This window comes from Taurulus bubalis (genome assembly GCF_910589615.1).
Source record: "Taurulus bubalis genome assembly, chromosome: 11".
NCBI classification, from domain to species: domain Eukaryota; kingdom Metazoa; phylum Chordata; class Actinopteri; order Perciformes; family Cottidae; genus Taurulus; species Taurulus bubalis.
In genome coordinates this window covers 3,774,045-3,798,288 of record NC_136599.1, presented here as the reverse complement: position 1 = coordinate 3,798,288, position 24,244 = coordinate 3,774,045, and the positions used below count along the sequence as shown (strand labels likewise).

Sequence of the window (24,244 nt, the reverse complement as noted above, 5' to 3'; positions counted from 1 at the left end):
TAAATTAAGATATCCAGCTTGGATTCATTCCTGGGGTGGCTGTACGTCTATGAAGACAGATAAGATGTCTTAACACTGTAAAGTCAGTTTGTGGTGTGTTTGGCTAACAGCTAACGTAACTATCCGTATGCACACGCACACACACACACACACACACACACACACACACACACACTTTTGAGTACCTCTCTGCAGCTCACTTTATTGTTTGGACAGTGTTTGGCTAAGCTAACACATTCATAGTGTTGCGTACCTCACAGCCACTGCGCTGTAGCTCACTTTTATTGTTTTGGACGTTGTGTTTGGCTAACAGCTAACGGAAATACCAATATACACACATACTGTTGCGTACCTCACAGCCGCGGCTTTGCAGCTCACTTTTATGGTTTTGGACTGAGTGTTTGGATAACCGCTAACAGCTACCAGAAATACCTGTACACATTGCTGTACCTCTGCGCAACTCAGCCACTTTGCAACTTTCTGAGTTTAATCATTTTTTGGCAAGATCTGGATTTTCAGTTTGAATGAAGTGTTTTATGACACATTACAGACCATTAGTGTCTAGACGGGAGGTTAGTGAATTGAGGGTTGTATTAATTTAATCACACAATCCAAAAGTGGTCCTTGCAGACACACCTGACGGAGATCTGCACCTTTCTAGTTTAATCATGATTTCAGCCTCCAAATTTAAATATTCTTCACATAATGATAGTAATAAATGATATGAGAGGAAACCGTTAATATTTAGAGAATAAAGAATTCTTAAGACACATAATCCAAGGAAAAAATGTTTATTGTAATCTATATAGAAAGGATGCAATGTGCATCTCAAAGGGGACAACTGTGAGACAAAAATACTTTGGTACACTTTAATCTACAAGATTTTAATAGACAAAGCAGCACGGTACTGTGTCTACTGCACATGCTTCAGATTTTGTATCTAACTGTGCAAGTTGTTGAATTATTGAACAATATTCTAAATTTGATGGTGCTTTTTGAGCGAGCAGAGGATGACATTGCTTCAATGAATAATGCACGCTGAAAAATGTAATCCTGGCTCACAACGTAATTCATATTTAGAAAACAAATTGCTGAGTTTTCAGTAAGATGGTGATGGTGTTCATATGATGTACAGTATAAAATTGTTACAAAAAGGCATATGTGATTTACAAACAATTCAAATTCTACAATATAAGAGCCTAAACCGAACATTAGAAACTAGAATCCAGTGGTAGTTAAGCAGAGCGCATCTGCTATTGTAATGAGCACAATGGAGAAAGAGTTCAGGATGTTTAGAAAAAAGTTGTTTTTTTACTTTTTTTTTTAAAGTGACAGATTATTGTAAGAATATTTGATGTCAGATTTCTACTCTATTCCGTCATTGTCTTAGCAAGTAGACAACTAGATACTGTATATCAAAGTTTACAATATCCAAAAGTTAGAAGCTAAAAATATTTCCTCCTGAAATGTGTTGCCAATGCAACTCCACATAACTTTGCAACAATCGAAACAAATACTACAATAAAAGGTGAAACAACATATAAAGTGCAAAGAGAAGTTTCAATAAATGCACTGGGACTGACTATAGTAGTCACACAGGCTGTGTACAAATACTCTAAAAATGCCACTTCCCTTTTCTCCTGACCTCCTCTTCCTTTTCTTCTTCTTTTTTATTATTTAGTCTCTGTTTTTTGAGGATGGATCTCATTTGGATGGATGCATTTTCTCACAGTATTTGGCCAAGGCCTTGTTCAACTTGTAACTTAAAAAGGATGTCAAGCAAAGATTAACTCTTTACACTGCATATTGCCACTCAACAGAGACGTGGGTGGCTCACGTACAATCATTTTCACTGCAGGGGTGACCAACAACAACAACAACAAGACATTAGAAGTTAGCTCGGGCAACGAGACTGTCACAATCACGTGAGGGTGTTTAGACGTCTTCTACCTTTTTACGCGGTTAATTGCTCGTTTAGTTTACTGAATTTAAGTGAAATGAGAATTTCTTCTATTACACCAGAAAAAAAAAAAAAATTCCTCATCTCTTCTCCGGAATCAACAGAATGGTAGTAAACATTGAACATTTTCTATCTCAGAATATTTAACTGAGATCAGTGCCAACTACAGCAATAACAATTGTAACATCAACAATATCGATATAGTAAAAAATTAAAAATAAAATACAAGAGAAAAAACAACATTACAACAATAATATATAACTCTCTTCATAGAAATCAAACCAGAGTATCTCTAACGTGAATATATTTGATGATGTAAACCTACCATTATCAATGTTAGCAAATATGATAATAACACAGAAAGCACATCAATCTTATTCCTCTCACAGAGAGCGCTCACATCATTGTTTCTACAACGGTGAGGGTGGGCTTCATCAAGCCATTGTTCCCGTTCGGGCTCAGGGGCTGCGTCAGCTCGGCGTCCTTCACGTTGTACTCTTTCGGGCGAGAACTCACGCCTGACTTCGCCGGGGCGGCCGCCGCTTTTATCCTCTGAGGGGAAGGAAGACGAGAGGTTAGGAGAACGATCATCACAAACTGAAAAGGCGTCGCTTTTAAGGCTCAACTCAAATTCCAAGTGGAAAACAACGTGATTACAACATCTGCATTTACAGATTTACGACACCGGTGTGGTGTATGAGCGCTCGATGTGAAGCTACAGCCGGGAGACGTTAGCTTAGCATAATAACTGGAAGCAAGGGGAAACAGCTTAGCCTTAACCTCATGGCAACAACACCGTTTTTTTTACTGCACAATAGACACGTTTCACTAGAAAATATTGATAAAGACTACATTTCGTTGTAGCATTGAGCTAATTTCAGTGAATATTAGCTTTTAGCTATAACTTTTAAAAGTGTAACTTGCCACAAAACAATATTAACACAATTTTTTACTGGTAATTGTCTAAAAACAGTTGCGTTACGTGCTTTTTCCATTGTTTACCTTCTGCAGTAAAGTAGACGTTAGCAAGAAAAGCTGCCAAAGACGAGCCAACTGACTTCAGCGGTCTCGGTTGCTCATGCGACTCTTTGGCACTTTTGTGCTGATTAAACAAAACGAGAGAAAATGTGTTAACTTGTGAGCTTTAGAGGTGCCGGTTGGTTGGATTTTATTACTTTAAAGGCGGAGCTTTTATAACACTTTGATCATAACTATGAATGATCTAGCAAGATTTCCCCAAAATGTCTTTTGGAGCAGTCGCCGACTTGTTCAAACTCCATGGTTCAGGCCCTTACCAACAGCCCACATACTAATAAGACACCTTTTTGGAAAGATTATGACCTAAATAGTCAGAAAATCACAATAAAACGAAGCTTAGGGGTGTTTCGAAGGATTTTTAGTCAAAAAACTGTGTCGTTTGGTTAAAAAACGGAGCTGCCGTAGAGTCGACGGAGTCTACGTATGTACTTAAACTTAACGGTTACTTTAATTATGTTTTACACCACATGTATCTACTCACAAGGGTTGCGGTATTGTAGCAATTTAAATGAAGTTAAACAACGATGTGGTTCCGGAGATAATAAAGAAAACGTTAAAACAAAACGATCAATATTTTTTGGTCCGATAATAGGATAATAGGCCCTTCGTGCTTCAAAGGTTATTAAGCAAAGCTCTCCTGGACGGCGCTTCATGTTTAAGGAACCGGAAGAGTGGCGAGCTCACCTCGATCAGGGATCCGTCAAACTGCAAGATCTTGATGACCATCACCATGGGGATGCAGATCATGGAGGACAGGGCCAAACACCAGCCGATACCGATGGCCCAGTCCGGGTACTCGTACACCTTGTTGTAGGTCAAGGGCTTGTACTTCACCAGGGAGAAGACAAAGCATCCCTATGGTGGGGGGGATGGGGCAAACACATGCTTTTATTAGTACAACTTGTACTCTTGTACTCTGTGACCTTGGTCACACGTCGTCAACAATATCTGGTCCAAGACATTTAAAGGCTCGTCTCTCACCATGCAGAGGACAGGAGTGATTACGGTCCAGCTCCATTTCATCCATGAGTTTGGTCTGTAGCCAATCATATCCTCCACGGCGTCGTAGAAATTATCCACGCCTGTTCGCAAACAAAGAATAACATGAAGGCAACGTTTCAACAAATACTACATAAGATATCCGCGGTCTGCAGCGTTCCCGTGTTTATTGTTTTATTATTGCAGAATGACCTCCATATCTGCCTCTTATCTCTGGTATCTGCCTTAACTGCAGTTTATATCCACCGGGTCACGTACCACATACTGTTCAAGAATACACAGTCTCGGCTTCGTCAGGTCACCCTTCACCCTTCCTCAGTGTTTATTGGAGTTAGCGGTGTGTTTAATGGCGTCGTTAAGTGGGGCGTGTGCCAGCTGACGTTTGTTATTTTGCTCCTTTGTTAGCAATAACTTCTTCCATTCTGGTTTTAGTTTCTTTTCCACATCTGGTAAGGGACTACCGATGAAGCGCAGCAGCTGGGGAGGCCCTTAGTGATGCTGCTGCTACAATGGCCTCTTTTGTAAAGACGATGAAAAACATACTTTGAGAAGTCTGGGACACTGGTTCCCAGCTGTTATGACTCGTAATAGGTTGCATGTGTCTGTTGGCAGTGAGCCCGACAAGCAAAGAGTGATGTTCCATTCTCTTCATTTGGAGAGTCCTGAGGAGTTTAAACTCTTCCGTATTCCACGAGAGATAAGCAAATATTTGAGAAAAGAAGCCTTTGAAATGAACCTCTACCCATTGATGACATTTAAACAGTTTCATAAGTTTAATCATCAGTAAACATGGTTTCCAATACGGAGTAGGAATGTGTACTCGGAGCAAATATTGGAACTGTATTTCTGTCTAATGTATGTGTTTATTTTTTTTACCACTCATATTATGAGTTTTTATGTTGAGGCAAGTTAACTTCTCTCTATTGTTCAGATCTGTCGTGGTGTTATTCCTGTGACTGTGGTGACACGGGTAGCGATACAGAGTTAGTGGGTGGCGACCAGTTCAAAGCGGTAGTTATGGAATAAATTAAATATCTGTTTCTATCAGAGTCACTTGGGGAAACATAAGAAAGAACCAAAAGTTCTTTGTGGCACACAGAGCCAATAGAGGCCATTGTCCATGAAAAATGTTTCTGTTTCTTATTATACGTTTCTCAAAAACAAGCAACCGAAAGAACAATGACATCATCATGGCGACCGCTGCCTTTCTTTGCTGTGGTAATAAAACAAACAGAGGTTTGTCCCAGGTGCATGCTGGTCCTCCACCTGCCCACTACATATACACAAGGTGCCCACAAACAAAACAAACCTAAATACTAACTACACAAAACTAATTCAACTCTACAAATAACTGGAAAAAGAAAAACACATCTTAGCCCCACATGTAGCGGTTGCGTTATTTATTACAATTAACAGAATCGAGGCGTTTCGCAATAATAGCAACACTTTTATTAGTGGAAGATGCAACAATTGAGCCTTTTCTTTCCACCTCATTAGTTTAAACGTCCGTCGTGCATTAATAATACGAGGATGCAATGTGTTGGGAGGCAACCCCTGGATAGCCAATCACAATCCAGCCCCACCACCCGCCTTCCTTCTTCGTGCAGTTAAAGTTATTTACTGCTGACGCGGGAGGAACCACAAGGACACCTTTGTTTACCACCAAAAGACATCGTTTGTGCTTTTTGTTTTTGTTTTTCTCAACAGTTCAGGATCATTACTTTGAAAGACGACACACACACACACACACACACACACACATTACAGAAAATTGCTTCCACTTACCATAAACCCAGGCGACAGCGATGCATTCAAAGAATGCAACCCACAAAAGGCACACACCACTGGCTGCATAGTAGTCAAAGAGTTGAAACACATACATGCCACCCTGGAAAGAGAAAAGAAGGGGGGGGGCGGGAAACAGATTAATTACATCTGTGATGCATGTCACACTGAAGAAAGGCGTGCAGATAGAAGTGGGCATTATAGCAGAGTGGGTTGTGGGTAGTGGGGCGGTGAAAGCCGCGCGCAAGAATGCTGGCGCCCGACCAATAAAGGCAGAGTTCAACAGGTGCTGAGACGCCATTGGAGCGCGGTTAACTGCTTAACGGAAAACGGCGGTCCGAATTTGTTCCACACACACACACACACACACACACACACACACACACACAGGGGCGTGCGCGACGTGAGCGGTTGAATGCGGATAGGAGGCCATATTTGGTGGTGACAATGGAGTGGAAAAGTCTGCGGCGTTATCTCTCCGTTGATCCGAGCGTGCCGGTTCGGGATAAGCCGGGGGGCGCAGAAGCGGCCGCTGGCGTGAACTTACTTTCGTTACCATGGCGAGCCCCAGGAGATAGCTGGCGAAACACATGATGGCGATGAAGATCTCCCGCCGGTAACCCTTCCTGAGGACCTCGGGGTACAGATCCACGATGGAGGTGATCTGTCCCTCCACTTCAACGAACTGTGGGGGACAAAAGCAACTATTAAGCTCTCGGAAACATTTATTTCAATGTTTCCATGCAGCTCTTGTTTTGCCTCCACAAACCAGTGATTACAGCATGAGAGCCGTCTTTGTTGAGCAGTAATGAGCATTTAAACAGGGCTCCACTGGCTTGTTGCTACCGAGACCCAACAGAGACGAAACAACAGTGCATCACTGTCTCTCTCTCTCTCTCTCTCTCTCTCTCCCTCCCCTGTGTCTCCTCGTTGCCTCACCAGCGACATGAAGCCGTAACAATTCCCATTCACGAAGAACATGCTTCTTTGTTCCCCCCCTAAAAAAGAAGCTAACAAAAAGCTCCTCACACAGTGGCATGCATGTGTGAGCGATGTTGACAATATGTTGCATTCAGGGCCCACGAATCTGCATGAGATTTATGGTCAAGAAAAGCACCCACACACACACACACACACACACACACACACACACACACACACACACACACACACACACACACACACACACACACACACACACACACACACACACACACACACACTGTAACTGGCAGCACTTCTCTCTTCGAAATAGTCTCATGTGTATTTACATGTGCTCAAATTTAGAGTCCGATCTTGGCTGAGACGCCGAGTTAGCACAGGAGTAGAATTACACTTGGAGGCAGGAAATGCGATACGGCCGGCGAATCCCTTCCCTGCACACTTGGTGTTTTGTCTACGCAGATTATCTCGTCTTAATCAAAGCTCTGCCTCCGAACCGGCGCTGGAAAGCTTGCATTTGCGAGCGATTATGATGACTCCTACTCATTAAATGTTTGGCTTTTAACGCCCGCAAACTTAATTTGTGGCGTTTACGGGGGCATTCAACAAAAGGGATGTCATCCCCGATAGTGAAAGGCCTCCGCGGCCTCGACTGTCACCCGATACCTCGGAGACGAGTGATGTGTATCGGAGAGACGCTTAATGTGTTTTACACATCGGGAGCCAACTGACCCACGGGACCTGGAAGGCGTCCGCGTGAAAGTGAGTTCACTATTCTGCACGGTAATGTGACACCGCCGGGCCGGGGAGGTATTTCAGGGTTCCAAACCAGATTTATATGACCAAACATGTTGTGAAATCTGGGTGTATACATGAAAATGTGAGAAAATGTAGTATTTAAACTAACAATGAGGATTCCAAAGCATACAGTAAACCTTAACCCTTTAAAAAACAGGGTGTGAAAATCCCCCTGCGCCTATTATCAGACAAAAAACAACAACATATTATCTCCGGAACCACATTGTTGTTTAACTTAATTTAAATTGCTACAATACCGCAACCCTTGTGAGAAGATACTGGTCTAAAACATAATTAAAGTAACCGTCAAGTTTAAGTATTTACGTAGACTCTGTAGACTCTACGGCAGCTCCGTTTTTTAACTAAAAATCCTTGAAACACCCCTAAGCTTCGTTTTATTGTGATTTTCTGATTATTCAGGTCATAATCTTTCCAAAAAGGTGTCTTATTAGTACGTGGGATGTTGGTAAGGGACTGAACCATGGAGTTTGAACAAGTCGGCCACCGCTCCAAAAGACATTTTGGGGAAATCTTGCTAGATCATTAATAGTTATGATCAAAACGTTATAAAAGCTCCACCTTAAAGTAATAAAATCCAACCAACCGGCACCTCTAAAGCTCACATGTTTGTTTAATCGGCAAAAAGAGTCGCATGAGCAACCGAGACCGCTGAAGTCAGTTGGCTCGTCTTTGGCAGCTTTTCTTGCTAACGTCTACTTTACTGCAGAAGGTAAACAATGGAAAAAGCACGTAACGCAACTGTTTTTTAACTTTTAAACCTCAAAAACTTTTAAAAGTTATAGCTAAAAGCCACCGTTTTTTGATTGAAACGACTTTGAACACCTGAATGCTGTGTTCTATTATGCTTTTTGTTGATTTTTAGCATGTGGGCTGTTGTTAGGGCACCATCATACAGTTTGAAAAACTCGGGGACCGCTCAAGGAGGCATTTTTGGGAAATCTTGCTCACATCGTGCTTGATGTTCATAGTTATGATCAAAATATCTTTGCTGCAGATATACATTTTTTCCCAAGACTTTGCTGAACAAATACATACAGTAAACACAACTTAATTTGGGGTTCCTACGACGACTCAAACACATGGGAAAAGAAAAAAATGATTTCAATCTCAGCGTAAATGAACACATGAATATAACACTTTTCCATGACTTTTACTAAACCTTTGGGATTCTATTTTTTTCAAGGACTTTTCCAGGCCTGGAAATAACCATTTTTTAAATGCCGTGACTTTTTCCAGGTTCTCCCTGACCGTCTGAACCCTGTGTGTTTACCTGGCTGTCGAGGCCCAGGAGCAGCAGCATGATGAAGAAGAGGACGGCCCAGAGGGTCGGCATCGGCATCATGGACACGGCTTTCGGGTAGGCGATGAAGGCCAAGCCGGGACCTGCAGGGAGGACATAGCGGGGTCGGGGACAAGGGGAGGAGGACAGGATTAATCCTTCTATCTGATTCACAGCTTGGACGACATATAGAGGATTGGAAAAAATGAAATAAAGTGATGCAAAAGATCGAGCTAGAGAGGCTGAGCCGCTGCCAATCATAATAATCTGCAAGATCTATATGCATATATTGTAATGTTAATGTTAATATTCGTACTAAAATCATTGTGTACTTTTTTTAATATATATTTTGAAGCTTTGGCAACTTTTCTTTTGAGAACTTTCATGCCAATAAAGCCACACTGCATTGACGTGAATGTGTCCAATAGTTTAAAGACGTGTTCATTCTTTCTTGTTGCTTTGGAGGAAATAACGTTTTTTTTCATGCTTTAGTGTCTGCAGGAAATATCAACAACCACATTCAACTCTGCCTATCGTCTCTTTTACATTGTACATATTACATAACTGTGGACTGGTTATACTGAATATGACACACCCAGACCATTCTGCACATGCCATTTAAAACTCTAAATGCACATTTTGCTACCGTTTCCATTGTCTGGCAAGATCCTAAATCTGCCTTTCTGGTACTTACTGTGAGCAAAAACAATAAAGTGGAACCTAAACTAAAACAAAGCCGATGAGGACTGCAGCAAAGCAATGAAACATGTCAACATGGTGATAATAGGAGGCACAGAGTCAGCAATCACGTTAACTAGTGCCTCAATTGAACAGCAAGTTATTTCTACAAAGGTCCTTCAATTAATTAATTTAGGTTTCTGTGTTTTCATATATAGAAATCTGGTATGCACACATGCTGCCAATGTTATACACTTTGTAGTTTGATTAAATTCAAGTTGCAGTCTTGAAGAAAGCAAGAGTTTAATTTGAAAAGTGAACGGAGCGAGAATGCGGAAAGAAGACGCATCTCCTCGAAAAGTCCACTTAAGAGTGTAAAAAAAGGAAGGCGGGAAACGGAACCGGTGGCGTCCACCTCAGCAGGTCCACAGCTGGCTAACAGAACTGGGCTTACAGTGCAGAAATATCACACTCAGCGCGGTGCCAATCTTCTTAGCAATGTCCCCAGGCCCAAAAAGACGTGAAGCTACTAAATGACCTTTCACACCGCGGCTAAAACACGCGGCGATCTGGTGTTTCTTTGAGGCTTTTTATTCAAGGAGTGTGCAGTTGCCGATATCTCTACATTTCAGCATCGTCGTTTCCGAGACTTTTTTTGCTGGACCGGCTCTTTTGTAAAGTTTCCAATTGTCTTTTTTTTTTGTTTGTTGTTGTTGTTGTTGTTGTTGTTGTTTTCGTTTTGGCAACAGCGCCCCACCATCGCTGCTGCCATCACCTCGGACCCTCGTACCTGACTCTGCCACATCGGCAATGTCCACCCCTTGTTCTTGTGCCATGAAGCCCAGGACGGAAAATATTGCGAAGCCAGACACAAAACTGGTAGCGCTGTTGAGGCCTCCCAGCAGCAAACAGTCCCTATGTCACACATATGTCATGGAGGTTGTTAATGAACACAGGCGGAACCGAAGTTCCCATTTTCTTTTTCACGCAACCGTCTCTGACACGAGTTGCTGTCACTACTACTACAACCCCCGCCCGCCCCAGCGGAAACACGACTCACCTGTAGCAGTTGTACTTGTACTTGTTGTAGCTCCCCAGCGACGTCATGGCTCCCAGGCAGATGGCGTAGGAGAAGAAAATCTGGGTTCCAGCATCGATCCACACCTGAGGGGGACAGAGGAGGATAGATGAGGTCAACCTGATCATGAAATGTGTTTTTGGAAAGTGTTTGTAACGCCATTATTCTTGTTTTTTTATCAATCTCAACGCGGAAGTGCTTTTATTTTGAAAGGACAGGTTATGGAAAGCAAATGACAGAAAGGGAAACAGTACAGTAACGTTAAGGTGGAGTTAAAAACACGAAAAATGACAAATAACGGAAGTTTATCTCTGGTGGAGAGGGCACCAAGGTCATTTAAAGTAATTCAAACTTTGCTAAATTTTTGTGGATAATGAAGTTCAATGTACTTTTTCCCCTTCTTTCGTTGGTCTATTAAGTTAATAAAAAACAGGAAAAAAAATATTTTGACTGTGATGCGACAGATATTTTGAGCTCCTCGTTGGTGAGCGAAATGAACGCAAATAACCAACATGGATACTGTTGGTACTAAGCTTGTGAACGTTCCTGAGTGAGTCCAATATCTACTTTTTGCTCTGTTTTTGGTCTCTAGTGCCTCCTTAACGGCAGCTACATGCTTCACTTTGTTCCCCAGCCTTCACATCTGTCTGCATGAGGTGCTGAGGAGCAGGTGCTCTGCAGCCAGCGGGCTTTTAGAGATTTGATGCTGATAAGACGGAACCAAAACAGTAAAGTTGCAGAACCAGAAAAAAAAAAAAAACGCTGAAGGATTCTATAAAGAGCTGACTTGATCCATTGCAAATATATCAAACAAATTAAATAGAGCAACAATGCAATTGCACAACAATTTCCAACAGTTTCTACAAAGACTCCAAAACAGAAAATATTATAATTGAACGCACACATAGCAGTGGTGACATGGTGCAATGTCATTGATTTGATCTGAAACCTCAGTAACAACATGCACTCTGTGAGGCAGTCAAAAAAAAAAAAAAAAATATATATATATATATATATATATATATATATATATATATATATATCTGTTTTCAACTGCACAGGACACATGGGGGTTCGCCGATCCAAATATGTCCGCTTGGTTTTGATGTTAATCCAATCACTCATGATAAATTATGTAATCGAGTTACATAACAAAGAAAAGAATGAATAGCTGTGGCATGTAAAACTACACATCTACACTACAGTGATTTAGATATTGAGTGTTCGATGAGAAGATTGACACGGCCAGTTAGCTTAGCTTAGCACAAAGACTGGAAACAGGAGGAAACAGCTAGCGTGGCCTCAATTTTTTTTTCATCTGCCTTCCAGCGCCTCTAAAGCGCACACATTTACACATCATATCTTGTTTGTTGTGTAAAAACGTACGAGCTTTTGTCAAAACTCTTTCTTGGTCGCTTCCTGAAGCCGCCGTGACAACACAACATTTGTACACTTCGGTGGCACAGAGTAACAGAGGAAACGTGTTCATGAGTGAGCTTCAGGGGTGCTGGGAGGCGGATTTTGGACAGAGCCAGGCTAGCTAGCTGTTTCCAGTTCTTATGCTAAGCTAATTGGGCTAGTTTCAAATGAAGCAAATAGGCGGACTAGTTAGGGTTATGACCTTTAGTACTCTCATTTAGCCACTTGTTAGCCTTTGTCAAGACAGTTTTATGTTGATTTTATACATCGTAGAACAAAACGTTAAAATCTCTGAAACGTGTGTTAACCACAGGACTGATTCCTGCAGCTCTCTGTGACAGATAAAGAGGAGAGAAGAAGAGTTCTTGATCCTACCTCTGGGTCTTGCAGGCGGGTCAGGTTGGGGTAAAGGTAGAATTTGATCCCTTCAGATGCCCCGGGCAGGGTCACGCCACGCACCAACAGCACAATCAGCATCACAAAGGGGAAGGTCGCTGTTATGTACACCACCTAGACGGGTCAACGGGACGATTAGCCCAAATACTGAGCAGCAGTCACCCACTTATGACTCATCAGCCTTGAGATATAACGGGAACAGCGCTGCTTCCTTTTTAAAAGTTCTCATTTCTAACTTGTTTTTGTCAAGAGGCAACAATTTCCCTCTCATGTCCCAAGTATTTTAAGAAAAGTTAAGGTGAGGTGAGATCAGACCCTGAACGCCTCGAGTTGAAAAAACCTCAAACTCAGAGCGGGAAAGCGCCCAAAGCACTCGTTTTAAATCATTCTAACTGAACTATTAATTAAGCTAACATTAGCACTCATCCGGTGTTTGACTAGCGATAATAATTGTAATTTTCTGCAAACAAACTCAAAGTTAGCGGTGTGCTGTGTGCCATAAGGGCCTCAGGCTTCCTCTACTACTTTATATGCAGTGTTGGGGTAGTTACTGAGACCCCACTAAACCAAATGGGGGCCGACTCCTAAGAACAAAACCAGCTTGTTTTAGGAATCATTGTAGTGGTTTAAGAAAAATAGAAAAATTAATGGGACTTTTTCCCATAAAATAGAAACAGAAATGCACTTAACCAAAAAAATAGAAACTGAAAATGCAATTAAATAAACAGAAAATCCACTTCATCTTTGCCTAAATAAACAGAAAGTGCACTATATCCTATGAAGTTTATCATTTTTCTCTATTCTTCAAAATAGCGATTGTATCGCAGGAGTAAAAGTCTCTTGAATCTTTTATCCGACAGCCTGTTCCTCCTTGGGGTCAGAACAATACTGCCCCGGCTGAAAGCCTTTCCACAGTGTTGTAACTTGTTTTATTACATGATTTACTCTTATTGTGAAGAGCATGTAAACAGGAGGTGCTTTTACTTTGAAGGCATAAAGTACAGTGATACGTGCTTGTTGACGCTAACTAATGTTGATGTTAGTGTGGAAAATATATACATGTCTGGTGCAAGAGCGCGTTCTCAATGCTTTAACAGTTGTAATACTGCAGTTCACCAGTAGAGGGATTCCGTTCATACCAGACGTGTCTTGTCCTCATTAGAAGCTCCACGTCATGACAGACAGGTGCACTTGATGGTATTGAGTGTTATATTGCTTTGCAATATCCTTAATCCTAGGGAACCTGGAGAGAACCTCCCAGTTGGATCCGGCTCTCCGTCTCCGTCTCATCCATTCCCCGCTTCCCTCCAGCAGCTACGTCACTCAGATCACTCAGATGGAGTTCTGTGATTGGCTGTTCATCAGGAAGTGTCGTGTGACTCGCGCGCCGCTAAAAGAGAACTTTTCGGACTGGTACACATGTCTTGAGTAACGCAGGAACGCACGTTACTGAGGTCTAGTAAAGTAGTGTAGTTACCAATATTTTGAGTGTAATGCGTTACTTTACTTCGTTACCTATAAAAGTAATTACATTACTGTAATCCGTTACTTTGTAACTCGTTACCCCCAACACTGTTTATATGTATTATTTTCCAGGACTTTTTTTAAAAATAATGATCCAACTGGTGTGACAAACCGGCATCGCTACATCCACTGATATGTTCCTCTGACGTCTATCCTTCTATCTTTGAAACCATCCCTCACATGCTTAGAAATGATGACACATTGACGCAAAGTTAAGAGTCAAGATGGCGTCATCATCAGTTGATCACTTAACTAGGAATATAAAGTGTAGTCGTCAACAAGGCTAAGCACATGTGACGGGACTTCCACAACATCAACAAACTTCCATTTGAACGTTAATATGATCTTGAACTAACCCGATTTGGGGAGCTCCGATAAATCAGAACTGATAGTTAAATCTCTAACGGAAAAAAAGTTGAAATCATTTTCCAGGACAAAAACAATTTCTTTTCCAGGACGTTTTTTTTTGGAAGATGAACTGTTTTCCAGGTTTTCGGGGGAACGCGTGGGAAACCTGATATTGCTAATTTGCTTTAAGATCAATTCATTTCAACGCACGCTCGCCACAACAAGGCACCTTGCGTTGTACATGGACAGAAACGCACAAAAAGAGCTCAACAGAGTTCTGAATCTTTCCACCCGGAGCTCGTCTTGTTGGCTCCGGCCCATTTTCTGACAAAAACAGAGAGAGGAGGCTAAGCAGCGGCAGTCACTGTTTTACAGCCGACAGTGAGTCTGGCCAAGTAGAAACTTCCAGGACAGCGCAGAAGTTCGGGTCTCTAAATCACCCAAATTAACTGCTTTCCGGGCTTGTGGCTTTCCTCTAAGCAACAGTAAAAAATAACAGAAGAAGTAAAAGGCCAGACAGACTCCAGGCAACACGATAAGTAACAGGACGTGTCTCCGTCTATGCAACTCACTTTCCCCGTGGACTTGACTCCCTTCCAGATGCAGAAGAAGCAGATGATCCACACGGCGAGGAGACACAGGGCCAGGTCCCACTTTATGGGCCCGATGTCCTCGATCCCGCTGGAGATGCTCAGGACGTTGCGTCTGCAGAGGGAGGCGGAGACGCACAGCGGCTTAATGGCGAGAACGAGACGAGGTCATTACATTTACAAAAACACACCCGAGGATCATGAGACGATAAGAGGCCTGTCCAGCGCCTGAGTATGCAGAGAAAGAAAGTGTTTAGCTTTAATGTTTAAGCGTCTAATGCTGCACAACAATCCTTTTAGTTCACAGTCGTTCATTGTGATGAATTATCTGCAAATTCACAACATGTAACAAAGAGAATGGGCTAAAAAACTAAAGCTGCGCTTAAAGTCCCAGGTTGACAGTTCAGGAAGGAGACAGAGTTTCCTGTTTCCCTTTCGGAGACGCAGATTATGAACGTTTCTTTCGCTCCGCCGCCACCAAAGTAAATATTGCACCACATATCTTCCCGGCATTCTGACACTAAAATGTCATTTTTCAAAACACACAAAAGGGAAAAGAGAGAGAGAGAGAGAGAGAGACCTTTTTCTTCGTCTCAGCAACAAACGCCTCCAGCTAGCTACTGCTTTTTTCTGTAATGCTAAATATGTCTGTCAGCTGTGTAAGTATCTAATGCTAGCAAAATAAAGCATTAATCCTATTTATAAATGTAATGTCATATTTTTACCGGAAGAAAAGATGATATGATATTTTTTTTTGTGCATATATAGTCAACTTGATGCACAATATGACCAGCGATCTGATCTCAAAGGGTTAAAAAAAAAATGTTTTCATTACATCGTGCTGCACAAACACAGATTCAAGATAAACTTTTTAGAAAGCTAAAGGTAAACGGTGCCTTTTTTTTTTTTTGCAGGAATTGTGCCTGTTCAAACACATTCACCCAGGCAAGATAAAGAGGCAGGGTAACTTCAGTATATTCACACGTGTGTGTCAGTATGTGTGTGTGTGTCAGTGAGGCATGCTGTGAGTGAATACTCACTCCCAGAACTCGGTGACGGGGGAGGTGAAGTTGGTCATGTTGGCTGCGAGCCAGAGGGTCTTGTTCCTGCGGACTGTGTCCTCTATACAGAATTCGGTGTTCCAGGGCTGGTTGCATTTGGCCCAGGGGAGCTCCGGCTGAAAGCACTGAAACAGATAGTAGAGTCCCCAGGCCAAGATCACGATGTAGTAGACGTTCAGCAGAGACACGATCACCACGGAGGCATAGCCGATACCTGGAGAGGGGAGAAGGCAGTCGTCAGATATGTCGTCCAAGACGGAGTTATGGTTTGTTTCTCATTAATGCTTTTATGTTTCTGGTCACCTGATGAATGTACGCCCGCTCTCTTTTAGCTTTGATTTAATCTCCACTGACTCCTGAAGGATAATTATGTGTTTTTTGGCGCTACAAGCAACACTTTTCACACGAAGGGAGTCCTGTAATCTGCTGTTTACAATCCAAATAGTGATAATATCGCTTTAACAGCGGTTGGAAATCTTGTTTTTTCTGACCTTGAGCAGTTTAACTTGCTCATAGACTTCATGCAAGAAGAAGTCACCGCCCACTGGTTAGTGGACTGGCATTTTGAAGCCTTGAATTTACCATGTTAGCCGTCGCCATCTTGGTTTTTGCAACCAGAAGTGACACGAGAGGCTGGAGCCAAGTACAACCTGAATAAGACTTTTTTTTCATGACGTAAAAACACACTGAAAGGGTTGAAGTTGTAAGACGAAAACACAAACAATGCCAGGGTAGCGACCTGTCAATCACCTTGTAGCCCCGCCCCTAAAGCATCCCCTGCTTTATGGTCTGTTTGACTCTATATGACCATAATTTACTAAATGAACATCATGCTGTATTGAAGACTTGAAACTAGAGATTGAGACATAGTAAACATTGTAAATATGAGTTTGAGGGAATAAATCAAGAGAGAAGTAGAGTAATTTGTATAGACTTCTATACAACCAGAGGAGTCGCCCCCTGGTGGTCAGGAGAGAGAATGCAACTTCAACACATGAAGCATATACTTCTATACAACCAGAGGAGTCGCCCTCTGATGCTCAGGAGAGAGAATGCAGCTTAAACACATGAAGCATATACTTCTATACAACCGGAGGAGTCGCCCCTGGTGGTCAGGAGAGAGAATGCAACTTCAACACATGAAGCATATACTTCTATACAACCGGAGGAGTCGCCCTCTGATGCTCAGGAGAGAGAATGCAGCTTAAACACATGAAGCATATACTTCTATACAACCGGAGGAGTCGCCCCTGGTGGTCAGTGGAGAGAATGCAGCTTTAAGACACTTCAGTGTTGGCTCCACTTCTCAGAATCAGAGGTTGGCCTTGCTCCAGTAACAAAGAAGTGTACACTGGGTGGTAAATAACTCTTTACACCACAACGTTGTGCGAGGAGAAAGGCCGACTTTAAAAGCCACCACAAACACAAACAACAGCCAGCATCCTGAGCTCGACTCCGCTATCTACTGTTATAATGTCCTTAGTGTTTTTAACACTATTTTTAGATGACTTTGCCACGAACCTGGAGACAGAAATCCCCGGTACTCTTACACTGCTCAGGAGTATTTTTAAACTCATCATCTCTTGTCGCCCCCACCGCCTCGTTCCCACATACCACATGCAAACTGATGGACAAGTCAATGCTGTGACAGGTGTGTGTGTGTGGAGGGTAGGGTGGCGAGGGGAAGGGGGTGACAATGAGGAGGTTTGTGATTGGCCAGATTTGCGGCCACTTGTGCCGCGGCAGATGGACAGACGGCAGCCTCAGCGCTCCCTGAATAACGGAGCGCGTCAGCAGCTGCCAGAGATCCGGCGAAGAAGCGGCTTCCTCTCTTTTCATGTCGTGCGTGAACACGAAGGGGAGGGGCGCGCCGGCGGCAGCTGAGGGCGCGCCGCCTCGCCGCCTCGCCTCCTCGCCGCCTCGCCTCCAGCTGCCGCTCAGAGATGGAGGGTTGCGATAGACTTCTGAGTAACTTGGTGACCTCAGGGCGAAAGAACCCGACTCTGACAACGCAATCCCGGTATTTATAACACATACGTACTGTTCTGTACATCCTTTAAGTCGAGGCGGAACACGCTTTTAACAACAACAGGAACACACCATGTATGTCGTGCTGTTCCCATTGCCTGGAAACTTTACATCGCTATAGTCCCTATATACACAATGTTTTTACCGGCGCCTTTAAACACGTGGTGTTTGTATTTAGATGTTTATGTTTTACGTAAAAGTGTGTGTGTGTCTGAGTATATATACCTGGAATTAAAGTATAATGAAAGAAAAATCCTTCATCCTTCATGACTGAGGCGTTTTATTTCTTATTTTAATGTTTGTCACTCATGCTTTTCATATATATATATATATATATATATATATATATACATATATATATATATATATACACACACACACACACACATATACATATATATATATATATATATATATATATATATATATATATATATATACACACACACACACACATATACATATATATATACATACACACACACACATATATACACATATATATATATATATATATATATATATATATATATATATATATATATATATATATATATATATATTTACACCTTTTCTTTTTTTAAACTACAGTCCTGTTTTCGTTTATATCTTATCGTTTATATTTTATCTGTCCAGCTGTCGTCTTTAACTGTTATTTCTGTTTCTATGGACTACAGGACAGTTACACTGATTTTTATAACACTCATTTGAACTTTCTCTTCTATTTGTTTATCACATTCCATTGTATATTTTCATACATTTACATGCAATTACATGCGTGTGAAACATGCTTTGCAATAAACTGTTAAGGAAGTTAAATTTAAAAATCGTGTACTTGTGATTGTGTTACTACGACTTCAGTGCTCTCAATATTAATACAGATAACACAAAAGCAGCTTCAATGAAGTAAAACTGGTTCAATTACATGCAGCAAAATGTTAAATACTGGACTTAAACAGGAATAAAATCAGGCTTTTCCTCATGGTTGCATACTAAATGACCTCGTGAGGGATGATTCAAGCTCTGGTTCTGTGGTTCTGTGGTTCTGTGGTTCTGTACGTGTGAACACGTGCAGCGTTTACGAGCTCGGACTGACCGGTGAAGATGGGGCAGAGCTTGGCCCAGCAGGTGATCCCTCCTTCGGAGGTGTACTGGCCGAGCGCGACCTCCAGGAAGAACACCGGCAGGCCGCCGCCGAACAGGAAGATGGTGTACGGGATGAGAAACGCACCTGTGGGGGAAACGGACGCAGGAAGTGAGACGATCACCCGGCAACGGACGCGCCGGCTGCGACTTACTGGCTTAACGGTCTCCGTGTGTTGGCGTCCGTTGGAAACTTACCTCCGCCGTTTTTATAACAAAGGTAAGGGAATCGCCAGACGTTTCCTAATCCGACAAAGCCTCCGGCCACGGACAGGACAAAGTCGAGCTTACTGGCCCACTTCTCCCTCTGAGGAGCCTTGCCTTCGGCCTCGTCCTCGGGCCGCGTGCCGGGGCTCTTCCCCGGTGACGGTTTCAGGGTGTCCTTGTGGAAGTCCTTCAAGCATTGGAGCTTCTCTTTTTGTGCCATGCTGTGGACGGCGAGAATAAAAACAATCACCTATTAGTGTGTTGTTTATCTTTAAAAAGACACATTGGATGGAGGGACGCAAAGACAAAGAGACACAGAGGTGAGCGGGATAAGACACGGAAAAGGGGCGGAGCTTGAGGAGATAAAGCGTCTCCTGATAGCGATGCACGATACACACAAGTAAACTGCTAATCTGGCTAATCTGAACACGGAGGTCATTCGGAGATGAGAAATGTTTCGGGGAGCTGATGGAAACCATGACGGAGAAATCACAGCTTTTAACAAGATGCTTGTGGAAAACATCTTTCTTTTAAAAGGCTATAGCATCACATTATATCGCTGAAAAATCACCCAAAGTTGTGTTTGTTTATTCATTTTTTGTGTTGTTTTTCTTTGCTCCTGCTTTCTTTTTAACCAATTATTTAAATGTGTTGATCTTGTGTTCTTCTTTTCTGTGACCTTTGACCCTGCAACGGGTAGGCAGGTGTAGGATGGACGGGAATGAGGATTTACATTCATTTGTCAAGTGATTGAAGTTAATTATAAAGTTATTAATTCACGTTTCCTATCCTCTACTCTTGTGGGATTAAAAACTTTGAAAATCAATAAACATATTTACAAAAAAAACTAAAAAAGGAAATCATCCCCAACAACCTGCCCGGCGACACGTTCACATCGTGACCACAGCGCTCTGCTTCCCAGCTTCGACTCTCTCCAGGTGTGTGTTTGTTTCCGGCTCAGAGGGGGGGCGCATTGTGACCGACGGGAAAAAGGAAGGGGGGTGTTTGAACGCCAAAAAAACCTCGCCTGACCCGGGGGGGAAAGTTTCCTCTTCAGCTTTCCCTCCTCCGTCCCCTCCGTCCTCCCGATTTAGAGACGCAGATATCCCTCCGCATTCCCGAAGCCCCCGGCTGCTGCTCTCAAGACGATACAGCGGCTGAAGTTCACTCCGGTATCGACACTGTAACCCGCCTTTCCAAGAAAGACCGGATTCGTTAACATCGACGGAGAGGTATCCGATTCCCAACTGCATGGGCCGAAAGAGGAGAAAAGAAACCCTAATAGGGACTGGAATAACTGAGCAAAGACGTGCCAAGACTTTGACTTAAGCTCCCCAGCTGGCAAACAACAAAAGAGCAACCAGAGGGACAATGGGGAAGCTGTAATTAATGGTAAGATACAAGATTCATTGAAAGAGCGGCCGCGGGAGGGGAGGAGGGGGAAGTACCTCCTCGTTCAAGAAGAGCCACATCACACACTTCCCCTTTAAGCCCGCTGGCACCGACAACTAATTTAGGCCGCATTATTCGTCAAAGAACAAGCTGTGCAAAGAAGCGTCCAAATTATGAACACGAGTTTGGTCCCCGCTGAAAAGCAAACACATAAAACTGTGGTATATATATATATATGTTAAAAAGATATATAAAAGGACGGCGTGTCCCGACTCAGGGGCGGGGGTACTCGCCCCTGAGTGGGGGGTAAAATAAAAAAACATGAGTAAGGAGACTCCTTAGGCGCTCACATGCCTATAGGGACCGACGCGTCACTTCACTTCATCGCCGCTTCAACATCCCCATCATTTTCCAGTATTTCTCGCTCTTCCTGTTATGCATGACAAGTCAACTTGAAGCGCTTTCCATTCTCAGACCTCCTTACATAACTGGATCAGTTCTTGCCCACTCTGCTTCTCATCCTGTTTCTCTCTCTCTCCCTCCCTCGCCCTCTCTCTCTCTCTTTATCTCTTCCTCCCCCCCTTCACCTGCCGGCATGCTGTTAGGAGGCCAGATAAGACTTAAGACAAACTGTCCTTGGGATTTAAACCAGACGTACTTAAACGCAAATTATTTAACCTTTATTTAAAAAAGAAATAACTCTTTCCATCTTAATTCATTCTTGTCAAATCCTGACAACGTGATTCACAAAAGACAACAATGAAAATCTTTTTTTTTTCCCCTTCTATTTATCTAACCTTTAAAAACACACACTAATCCACTAAAGAGTTACAACTTTTTAAAATCCATTCATGCAGGGAAAACCAGAACGTGCAAAACCCTTAAATGCAAAAGAAAGAAAGAATAAACCGAAATCAAATCTAGAAAAGAAAAAAGTAGTTTAAAAAAAAACTTACATTTCCTTCATGGCCGCGACTATGTATAGAGTTCCTCTCAGCTGTCACCATTCCTCTGTACTGAATGCCTTTATGCGACACGGGTCAGAAGAAGTGGAGCTGACAGCCGGAGGAGGGGGGGGGAGAGAAGACCCGCCCCCTTTGGCTAAAGACAATTAAATCCAAAGTGGAGATTGGACGCTGCCTCGCTGTGACGGACACCTCAGGTACCAACGTGGGAGACTGTAAATTTCCACTTCCAACTATTCCCTCCCCACAAACCTACACCCACACAGCCAAGTGGTGATGGGTGTGTGTGCGTGGGGGGAGTGTGTGTGTGTGTGTGTGAGTAAGTCTCTCTCACACACACACACACACACACACACACACACACACACACACACACACACACACACACTTCTTGTTCGTGTTGGAGACACAGAGGACAAGTCAGAGGCTGGTCCAACACTGAGGGGTTGGCTTTGAGAAGTGTGATCCTGAAGGCAGCATTGAGAGTTTTAGTGCTTTTTTACTTATCCTTTAAAACAGCACTTAAATATGAACACACACACATACACACACACACACACACACTTTTCTGTTATGTTCATGTCATGCGGCTTGTTATCTGTAAAATGTAAACAAGTACAGTATCGGTGTAACAACTCCTAATAAGGAGAGACGTCCCCCCTCCCCCATATCTCTCTCTCTCTCTCTCTCTCTCTCTCTCTCTCTCTCTCTCTCTCTCTCTCTCTCTCTCTCTCTCTCTCTCTCTGACAAAGGACCGGCATTGCAGGAGTCAATTAGAAATTCCTCTGCAGGATTTGCACAGTTAAGTGGGAGGTAGGGGGGGGAGGGGAGGTCAAAGGTCAGATGATGACAAGCTGTGGTCTAAACACACACACACACACACACACACACACACACACACACACACACACACACTGGGTGCTTTGCATGACGCTGTGATCCATCATGTGTTTTTCCTTGTGTCATGCTCTGGACTTGAGGGTGAAGAGAGTCACGTGTTCTCTTAATGAAGGAGATTCACTTATTGCTGAGTAACAGCGTGCTGGTTTCTATTTGACAACATACTGGGCTTTCTAATCACAAGATATGAGCCATAACATGTATGTTTTATTCATAGTAGGATTGACTATGGGTGCATTCACTAAATATTAACAAAACTATATTTTTTTTATCAATAATCCACATTAATGTGCATATAATAAGCAGGTAAAATACATATAATGGAGCAGACTGGTAAATTCATAAAATGACATCACTGTTTTGTTATGCAGCCTTTAAACACTTCACGGAATCCAACATCTAAGATATCTAGTATCATATCATGATATCAATATGATAACTATTATGCGCGAGTTCACTCATCCATTCATGTAATTATAGCGTATGGCTCGTGGGTGTGGAGGGCGACACACACACACACACACACACACACACACACACACACACACACACACACACACACACACACACACACACACGCACACATATATATACATCACATGTCACTGTGAAGTCGGGGCTGCGCCTGAACGCATCACAGCCAGACCTCCAACAAAAAAAACATCAAAGAGAAACGCGGAACAAGGTTTATCGGCTATAAACACAGGAAACTGGGCTCAAAGGCCAAAGCAAGACTCGTGTCTGTTCTTCACGACCAAAACAATATTTGCTTAAGTTTTTTTTTGTTAAAACGCCAGGATTTATTATTTCGTGTCACATAGCGGAAGCTTTATGGGAATAATGAGGACACAGCATCATGTCAAAGAAAAAAAAAAAAAAAGACAGCAAAACTGGTTTGTTTATGTCAGACAATGAAATGAATCGGCGACATTTAAACACGGCGATGAATCACTAACGTTTCAACCCAAAAAATAAAAACCGTAAAAAAAAGAAAAAAAGATATATCTTAAAAAGCGGGGTTTGCATCATAGTTTTTTATCCGTCTTGCGCTCTTTTTTTGTTGCTCTTCTAATAAAAACACAATTAACCATCATGTACTGACCCGATGCGTAAAGAAGAAGCCGAATTACCTGTCCTGGTTTCACCAAAGCAGCCTGTTGTTCCTCGTGTTTTTGGCAGCGTGCGTTTTAAACGCTCAGTGAAACAATTTAATATCAGTTTGAGTGGAAAATCACCAGCTTCTCCATGCAACAACTTCTTAAAGCGACAGCCTCACACACATCCGCCCTGTGGAAACACGAGGAACTCACGGATCAATCGCGCATTTAGCGCATGGGTTCGATCAGGACTCTGATTTGTGGGTGAAAATAATTATAATAAATAAAAACACCTTCTCATGAGCTGAAACCAACGGGGCTGTATCAAGAGCACCCTTTGAAAACAGTGGCTCTATGGCAGATATTGCTATAAAAACTGTATAATTAACTTCATTTACTCATGAGCAGTAACATATAGACTGATATTTACACATCTGAACACATAACTCACATTATACTCTTTTATTATAACACCACAATTACTCAAATAGCCCTAGTGGTTGCAGAGATATGCCTTCTTTTTTTTTGGGTATGCAATTTTCGAGCAGAGGCCTAAAAATAGGTTTTCAAAATTAAAAAAAACAAACAAAGTAGCT

General features: G+C 42.5%; 1 protein-coding gene across 1 annotated transcript; it reads right to left on the bottom strand.

Moving 5' to 3' along the window:
• Positions 1–775: 775 nt before the first annotated feature.
• On the bottom strand, positions 776–23,747 carry slc6a6b (solute carrier family 6 member 6b). Its single transcript, XM_079226240.1, has 14 exons — positions 23,682–23,747; positions 19,286–19,515; positions 19,041–19,175; positions 15,896–16,130; positions 14,838–14,970; positions 12,373–12,507; positions 10,561–10,664; positions 10,291–10,415; positions 8,814–8,926; positions 6,330–6,467; positions 5,783–5,885; positions 3,980–4,080; positions 3,683–3,853; positions 776–2,512 (listed from the first exon to the last, which is right to left on the bottom strand). Exons 2-14 carry the CDS (start codon positions 19,512–19,514, stop codon positions 2,357–2,359), a joined length of 1,878 nt encoding a protein of 625 aa, XP_079082366.1. The 5' UTR covers position 19,515; positions 23,682–23,747; the 3' UTR covers positions 776–2,356.
• Positions 23,748–24,244: the final 497 nt, after the last annotated feature.

Excerpts from the sequence above, each read along its gene's own strand:
- slc6a6b (XM_079226240.1), bottom strand. The coding sequence starts at position 19,514 with ATGGCACAAAAAGAGAAGCTCCAATGCTTGAAGGACTTCCACAAGGAC. Across the intron at positions 12,508-14,837 it reads GAGTCAAGTCCACGGGGAAA|GTGGTGTACATAACAGCGAC; the intron begins GTGAGTTGCATA and ends TGACCCGTCTAG. Across the intron at positions 4,081-5,782 it reads CGCTGTCGCCTGGGTTTATG|GCGTGGATAATTTCTACGAC; the intron begins GTAAGTGGAAGC and ends GTTTGCGAACAG.